Source organism: Danio rerio, chromosome 3, assembly GCF_049306965.1.
Source record: "Danio rerio strain Tuebingen ecotype United States chromosome 3, GRCz12tu, whole genome shotgun sequence".
In the NCBI taxonomy this organism is placed as follows: domain Eukaryota; kingdom Metazoa; phylum Chordata; class Actinopteri; order Cypriniformes; family Danionidae; genus Danio; species Danio rerio.
This window is the reverse complement of record NC_133178.1, coordinates 57,686,376-57,695,000: the sequence shown is the minus strand read 5'-3', so window position 1 is coordinate 57,695,000 and position 8,625 is coordinate 57,686,376. Positions and strand designations below refer to the sequence as shown.

Here is an 8,625-nt window from a genome sequence, read left to right as displayed (position 1 = left end):
TGTCAATATTCGAGTTTCTTGTCAGCCTGCCCACAGCTAACCAAGCAACCATGAGTCTTTCCGCAAAGGACAAAGCGAACGTCAAGGCCTTCTTTGACAAGGTTGCACCCAAAGCTGAGGAGATCGGCCGTGAGACTCTTTCCAGGTATGAACATTTTTTTATGTACCAAGAACAATTGATTCAACTTTAAACTTGTTAAACCCTTAAAAATAAAGAATACCATGATCAACCATGTTAAAAATAAACGTTTAGGTGAAGCTAATAAACTGAAGTATAGCCTGCTATTCTTTAAATCACCCAAAGCTTAAATGTTCGTGCATTTGGCGTAAGCTGCTACTATATCTCATTTGTTTTGAATTTTTACAGGACTTTGTTCGTTTACCCTCAGACGAAGACATACTTCTCCCACTGGGCAGACCTAAGCCCCAACTCTCCTCAGGTGAAGAAGCACGGAACCACGGTGATAAACGGAGTTTTGACTGCCGTCGGGCTGATGGATGACCTGAAGGGAGGTTTGCTGACCCTCAGCGAGCTACACGCCTTCATGCTGCGCGTGGACCCCGCAAACTTCAAGGTAGCTATATCCGTCTCTCTGCAAGCTAAACAAGCCTGTTTTTACCAAGAACTACAAAGTAACTGCGACTTCTTATTTAGATCTGACCTTTCTCTTTTTGACTACAGCTATTTTAACTTCTTGAATTTTCTTTTGTGTGGAGAAAATAGTGATTTGACTATTTTTAATTGTAGGTTTATTATACCCTTTATATTGTTTAAAATAATTAAATAAGCGTTTATGGGATATAAATATTCCCTACATGTTAACCATTGATGCTAATAAATAGTTTTTTTTTTAAACTAGGCTACATTTAGCCTATTTTGTACATTAAAGGAACAAGCTTTCCTAAATAAATTACTGTTTCTTCGTTTTTCTTTCAGATCATCAACCACAATCTGCTGGTGTCTCTGGCCATGATGTTCCCAGACGACTTCACTCCTGAGGTGCATGTTTCCGTGGACAAGTTCCTGGCCCAGGTCAGCCTGGCCCTGTCCGAGAAGTACCGCTAAAGCTGCAGCCTGCCTTCATCTCTGATGCGACACTGTATTCGCCTTAATGAGAATGAAAATAATAAATATTATTGAAATTGAATGAAATCAACAAAATTGTTTTTTTGTTTCTGTTTACAAAGCATAGCCTAACACAAATCTTCTTTGGCCGACTTCAGCCAGCACCTTCCCTTTAGCACATTGTTCACACATGTGTTAAATATCTGATAATAGAAATACAAAAAATTATCGTTTAATTTAATTAATAAAAATACTAAATAATACAAATTCTTTGAATATTTATGTCGTAAAAATAGGAAACTGTAACTTTAACTTAGAAATAGGCTAAACGACCGAAATTGTATGTAGTACATAGATATTTATTAAATTTTTTTTTGGTACGTAAAAATATTTTAACCCCAAAATAGCCAACGAATCCTTGGGAAACACGTTTTGAGAGACTATTTTTGTGAGCTATTGAGAAAAACGTTAGTTAAATTTATTGGTATTCATTTTAAAAGTTATCTGCTATGAGTGAATGCAGATCATGAGTTTGTTGATATGAAGAGTTCAGATGCAAAATATTATTTGCACAAAGAGTAATTATTACTGAAACTACACACAACAGCCTGATAAAAATGCTCATTTTAGATATAAACTTTTTTGACGGCCCTAAGGCTCTAGATTTTTGCATTTAAACTCTTCATACATTCTCTGTTTAGCTGACAAGTAGCACTTAACAATAGCATGGCTGCCTTTTTTGAGAAACTATCTAAAAAAATCTATTAAATCTATTTCACATATTTGTAACATTTAAAGTTAACATATTTTTTTTTAAAGTTATTGTTGAGTGTTAGCTAATTATATTTATGATTTATGTATTAGCTTTTCTAATTAACTTTGTATAGTTTTGCCTCAACATAGCGTAAGCATAGTTATTACAAAATATAGACCCAGAAATTGTTTTCTGTGAAAATTAGTTTAATAGCCTACTTCAAAAATGCTTTAATATTAGTTTACGGCAATTTATTTCTTTATAGCTGCACTGAATTCATTCATTGGGCTATTTTTAGGGTAGCGGGGAGGACAGTTTAGGCTACCATTATTATTAAATATAAGCCTATTTTTTAAATTATTGTTTTAAACAGAATGTTGAATGTTAAATGTTGAACAACTTTTAAATGATTTAACCTTAAGCTTAAATTGCTCTTTTTTCGTTACTGAACCCCGTGAATACTGACAGGAATGACGGGTGGGTCAAAAGTAACACGATAATATATGATAGATTTACAGTTTACTCTTTTTTCATTTTTTAAATATATCTGACTGTGACCTTGTTAATATGTTAACTGTAGACATTTTGTCCTTTGCAAAATTAATATTTCTAATTAAAAGGATTTCAGTCTCATCAAATGTTTCAAAATTAAGCCAACACAATACAAAATTTTATTATTTACATTTTTAAACTATTATTATTGGCAATATGCATTAATCTTTATCAAACATCTGAATGGAAACCCAACAAACTCTTATGTGGAAGTAAAATATATGGTTTGGCTATTAGCAGTTAGACATAGCCTAAAGTTACTTTCGTCCCCAGAAGAATTCTGATTATTTAAACCTGATTTTTATTTAGTCTAGAAAAAACTTAGACTTCGCAAACATAAGGATGTGTACTGCACTAAATAACCAACACTGTAAAAAATCGTTTAAAAAAGGTCAAATGACTGACAAAAACCATAAAATTACGGTAAAATTTCTTTGTTGAAATAAAGTGCAAAAATAATAAATATAGGCTACAGTTACTTTTATTGAATTGTTTACAGAAAGACACTTATTTTAAAGACTTTTCCCAGTTTATTACCATCATATCTGTTCGATAAAGATACACACTAATAAGTTTTACAAAGAAACAATGTTATTTTACAGACTTTTCCCAGATTATTACGATGAAATCTGTTCAAGTTACACAAAGTTTTACAAAGAAACACTTTTTACAGACTTTTCCTAGATTATTAGAATCGAACACCATCAATAAAGTGCCTGCCCTAAAAGTTCAAGAGAAAAAAAATGTTATTTAAACGAAGGTTAAAAAAAAAAAAAAAAAAAAAAAAAAAAAAACACCTTTAATAAAATCCCAAGACATGCTCATGGTCGTAGTTTAACAGTTTTATTTTGGATCAAAAAAGTGAAAAAAAAAACAACAACAAACCAGACACAACTGATTAAAATTCTCACAAATTTATAATTACATTACATTTTATTGAATAGTATTTATGTAAAACATGTAGAGGTTTAAGTTATATGGAATGATTGACTTACAAATCTTAAATGAAATGGAACTGTAACGTGAAAGGGACGCTGACGAAGGAGTACAGATTCAAAAGCAGGTTTATTACACAGATGGTCAGGCAAGCAAGTCAACACGGGCAAACAAATGTATGCAGGGAATCCAGAGTCATAACAGTCAAATGGTCAGTCCCGGCAAACCACGTAAAGAATTGAAAAACAAAGCAAGGCAAGGCAAGGCAAGGCAAGGCAAAAAAAGAGAAAAGCATAATAACGTTCACAGTAACAGTATAACAAGACTTAGCAATTGGTGCGTGCGTCTGTGCTGCTTTTAAAGTCCATGTCATCAGTTCATAACGATCCTCCGACTGTGTGTGCGCACACTTGGGCCTAATCAGCGGAAACCGGAACAGGTGCATGTGAGCGGATTTTATCTATTTTATTTATTTTATTTATTGAACAATCTGGGAAAAGTCTGTAAAATGACATTGTTTTTCTTCAAAGATTTTTTTACAGATCAAGTAATCACAATTTTTTACTTTAATTAAAAAAACAGGAGAAGTGTGTAAATAATACGGCAATTTTTTTTTGTATAAAACAGGAAAATTGCTGTAATTTGTCACTATAGTACATACAATAACAGACAAGTTGCTAATTTACATATGTTGCTTGTAATTCTTACAATATTTTTGAATATAATTTAAAATAACAGAAAAAATACTGTACAATTAATACTGTAATTTCCCTGTATAAAAAACAAAAGTCAAACTTTTAATTTAGAGAGTTTGTTTGTCATTTTACTATGTTTTGAATATGATTTGAATTGACAAAAAATACTGTAAAAATTTAGAAATATTTTTAGTAAATTAGTTTTTTTACAGTGTTGATCATTACCGTGACACTCATTCACAGTCATTACATATATATATATATATATATATATATATATATATATATATATATATATATATATATATATATATATATATATTTTGTGTGTGTGTGTGTGTGTGTGTGTGTGTGTGTGTGTGTGTGTGTGTGTGTGTGTGTGTGTGTATGTATGTATGTATGCATGTATGTATACAATTCCAACATATACCCTTTTTTTGTACAATATTTTCACTCAACATATACATTTGGGTGTACTAATTTTAGTGTTTTTTTTTGTTTTTGTTTTTTTGTTTTTTTATTGTTTTTTATTGTTTTATTGTTGATGTTGTTAAATTAGCTTCAGATTTGGCTTTAGTACTGAGCATATATAAACATTTGTGAGGGGTGTACCCATATGTGCTGAGCACTGTATATTGAATATCAACTTTTAGCAGGTGTGTTAAGGAAAGACAAATCTAAGCTCTGCTCGACAGGGGCCAAGTTTAGTAACCCTGATTTAAACTGTCATAACAAATGTTTTTATTTATTGTGTTTTGAAATCAAATTTGGCTTTCTTGTATATTAAATAAGTCTAAGCAAACCTGGAAAGGCAGCATAGGGATATAACTTGATATTTGTTGTTGATTATTAAGGTTATAGAAAAATTATAATCTTTTGTTTAAATGAAAACTGTTGTTTACACTGTTTAGAATTAATAAATAATGTTTGGCAAGTTTTAAAATAAGAGAAAAAATCAGAATCACAATTAACATAAATTAAAATAAATAAATAAATAAATAAATAAATAAATAAATAAATAAATAAATAAATAATAATCACTTGGTCCTTTTAATTTTAACCTAAACAGTCAAAATGTCCTGGGCGAAGCAAGTTATAAAATCTTAAATACATTTTATATTTCAAATATTCTTTTGGACATGTTTTAATTAGGTGAAGGTAAAATATAAAAATTTTCCACTCTTAACTAAGGTTTAATATAATGGTAACATATGTACCTATTGCACATATAGTGATAGTGCAGATAGTGCACACACACACACACACACACACACACACACACACACACACACACACACACACACACACACACACACACACACACACACACACACACACACACACACACACCCATGGCATGATTACTTGCCTATGTTATATGAGCAGTTGTGATAGGATCAGACACCTGGCTTGTGGAGCTGTCCAGTGCTGAAACCAGCAGGCTTGAAATGTTGTTACTGTAATCACTTTGATTTATTTGATTATCTCCAAAGAAAACTAGCTTTTGCTTCCCTGCAAACAGACCTATGCTGATCATTTATGGGCCCATAAAGAGCCCCATTGAGATTTTGCTCACTGGCAAAATGTTGGCCCCTTAGTGTTGGTCCCACAGACTAGAAAAATGCTTGATTCCACACAATTTTTTTTATGTTGCACCAACACAAATTAAGTTAACCTAATTGTTTTTGCAAATTTATGTGGACTTAACAAAAACAGTTAACTTAGTAATCGTGTTGATTTTGCTCATTTTAAATAAGTAGTTTGAACAAGCCTTCACCTAGGCCATAGGCCCATAAACTGAAAAAAATGTTGCATGCAGAACTGTTGCAAATCATTTATTTGTGTTGAATTAAAACAAACATTAAAAATTAAAGTTAATAATGGTCAACTTAATTTGTTGTTTAAATTCAGCCCAAATAAATTGTTTACAGCCACTTAACAAAAAAAAAATTAATAAATCCAAGGAATCATCTTTGAATACTTTTTTTCAGTGTACTGTAATTCTGCTTGTTAACAGCAATTGTTTATCATTATCTCAGTAACTTCATCAATGCATTTGTGTTTTGAATCTGTTTTTACCATTGAAAAAACAATATTTGAGGGTGCAAAGCTGATCAATTTAACACTGAAGTGTAAACCTTTTGACTGTTGATTCAATGTTAATTCAATAAAGTTTTGCTACACTGGGTTCAGTTTAAAATAGCTCAGATTTAGTTGTGTGAGAGGTTTAGGAGTGTTAAAAGAAGGACACAAAATAATCCACAAACAACACAATAAAACAAGAAACTCAGTCTGTTAAAAACATGCTGGTCAGTGCGTCATACCCTAAAAAAATCTAAAAGTCAAGGTGTGCTGTAAAAGTCCCAAAGTGATACTCCACCAGTAGTCCATACTGTCCTGGAGAGGAACCATTTAAAATAGTCATTCTTCAAACTTTAAAGTTTGGGCTGCCCATCCAGGGCCAGTGTGGGCCTAGTGAGGGCTTCCTGGCTTGTAGGTGAGACCCACTCGCAGCCTGCTCTGGGCCCAAATAGGCTATTCCACACTAGGCCTTTATGAGATTAATGTGAGTTGTCTGCTAGTATCTTGCAGCATGGGCCCTGCACAAGCATCATTGCTGTGTAATAAAAGTATCTGTACACTGTAAAGAGTTGAATTCAAAATCAAAATCCAAACCCTAATCACAAAAGTGTTGATGTGTGGAAATGACATGTGCTGAGACATAAACAATGAAAATGTTAAATAAATATCCTGTGCAAGAAATGCTATCACTTTTTTGGCATCAATATTTCTGTGAAGAACTGTAACATTCACAGAAACCTTCGGTTTTACAAACGTTATTTTAACTCTACTGAAAAGTTATTTTCAGCTCAAATTTAACCACTGTAGTTCCAGATGTAAACATAAACGATCACTTTAAACTTTAAAATAGTAGATTTTCCAGTGATACTCTCTCGGAAATAAAGGTACACAAACTGTCAGTGGGGTGCTACCTTTTCAAACGCTACACATTTGTACTTAAAGGGTCCATATTGGTATCTCAAAAGTATATATTAGTACCTAAAAGTTTTAAGAGGAACACTTGTGTACTTTTTAGGTAACAACATGTACCCTTAAGGTATTAATATGGACCTTTAATGTACAAATGTGTACCTTTTGACAAAGGTGTCACCCCAGTGACAACATGCGTACCTTAATTTCTGAAGGTGTATCACTGCAAAATCTACTATTTCAAAGTTTGAAGTGGTCGTTTATGTTTACAGCTGGAACAAAAGCTTTTTTTAACTAACTGTGAAAAAATATTAACTATATTGTTAAACCCAAAAAGTTAAGGTAAACCATTTAACGAAACCGATTGCAACAAACAATTTAAGTTCAAGTACTAATCCTAATGAGTACTGTGAACTTAATCTGTGTGAGTAAACTAAGCAATTTGAGCACAGTAAACCCCCAATAAATGAAGAAAACTCAAACCATTTGAGGAATCCGGTTGCTACAAACCATTTGAGTAAAATAAACTAATCAATATTGTGAACTTACTCCATTCAAGTTGAAGTAATGAGGTGTTTAATTAACTCATTACCTTCAGCACTGAGTTCAAAACTCTTTTCAAATGAGTAGAATTAACTTTCAGTAAATTTTAGTTAACTACACTCATTTCATATGATAAAGTTGACAGCTGGATTTTACAGTGTATATTTAGGCCCATATCTTGATCAAATGTATTTTGTCGACAAATGAAATACACATTGTACGGCAGTTTTTCAATGCTAGCTTTATATTTTATGTAGTCACTCTACTCACAGAAGAAAAAAGTAGATTTAAAGCACATCATACGAACACGATGTAGATGTAGAAGAAATAATAGTTTTTAAAATACTGTGTACTTTTCACACATTAGGCCTACCAGCACTGACAATGTTTACGTCTTTTTACTTTCAGATAAAGTTGCACGTAAGATGTGTTAGAAAATAGTGAACTGTGCGCTCCACTTATCTACACTTCCAAGTGGGAGCGCTCGCCCACAGACAAGACCCTCTTTCGATAACCATACTAAGTCATAACTAAGATAACACACTTTTCTCAATAAGGCGTGGCAAATCATAAAATATTTAAATGGCAAACAAATAAATTGGAAAAAGATAAAACACGAGTAGACAAATTTGATTGCATTACGTAAATCGCGGGAGAAAGAAAGAAAGAAAGAAAGAAAGAAAGAAAGAAAGAAAGAAAAAGAAAATGCCGCATAGAAAAGAAAAACGAGCAGATCAAGTATCTACGGAAAAGCAAGAAATAAGTGTAGAAATTTAGCAGCCTGTACAGTAGCTGCATGTGGTTGTGCAGGAACCAAAGCTCCAACAAAGTAAATTTAACAGTACATTTGAACAATTTAACTCCCGTGTCTCGTAATAAAATTTAGCACACGTATGATTGATTATTGAGCGAGTCATCAACTGGACAATTGTTAAATATAATGAATAAAGACAAGTTTGCAAAGTGAGCTGTATCACGAGTAAGCGTTGGCAATTTCCCAAAGTTTGATAAGTCATCTTTGGGTGTGAGGGGGATCTTGGGTGTATCTTCCTGTGAGCAGTATAAAACAGCCAGTCCTCCTGACAGCA

At 32.5% G+C, this 8,625-nt stretch overlaps 1 protein-coding gene across 1 annotated transcript in view; it reads left to right on the top strand.

Moving 5' to 3' along the window:
- Positions 1-1,162, top strand: part of hbae3 (hemoglobin alpha embryonic-3) — a 1,178-nt gene extending 16 nt beyond the window's left edge. The window contains exons 1-3 of the mRNA NM_183066.3: positions 1-145; positions 368-575; positions 938-1,162. The exon at positions 1-145 is cut by the window's left edge and continues 16 nt beyond it. Coding sequence (NP_898889.2) covers positions 51-145; positions 368-575; positions 938-1,066 — 432 coding nt within the window. The 5' untranslated portion in view covers positions 1-50 and the 3' untranslated portion in view covers positions 1,067-1,162. The remainder of the gene's footprint in view (positions 146-367; positions 576-937) is intronic.
- The last annotated feature ends 7,463 nt before the right edge of the window (positions 1,163-8,625 follow it).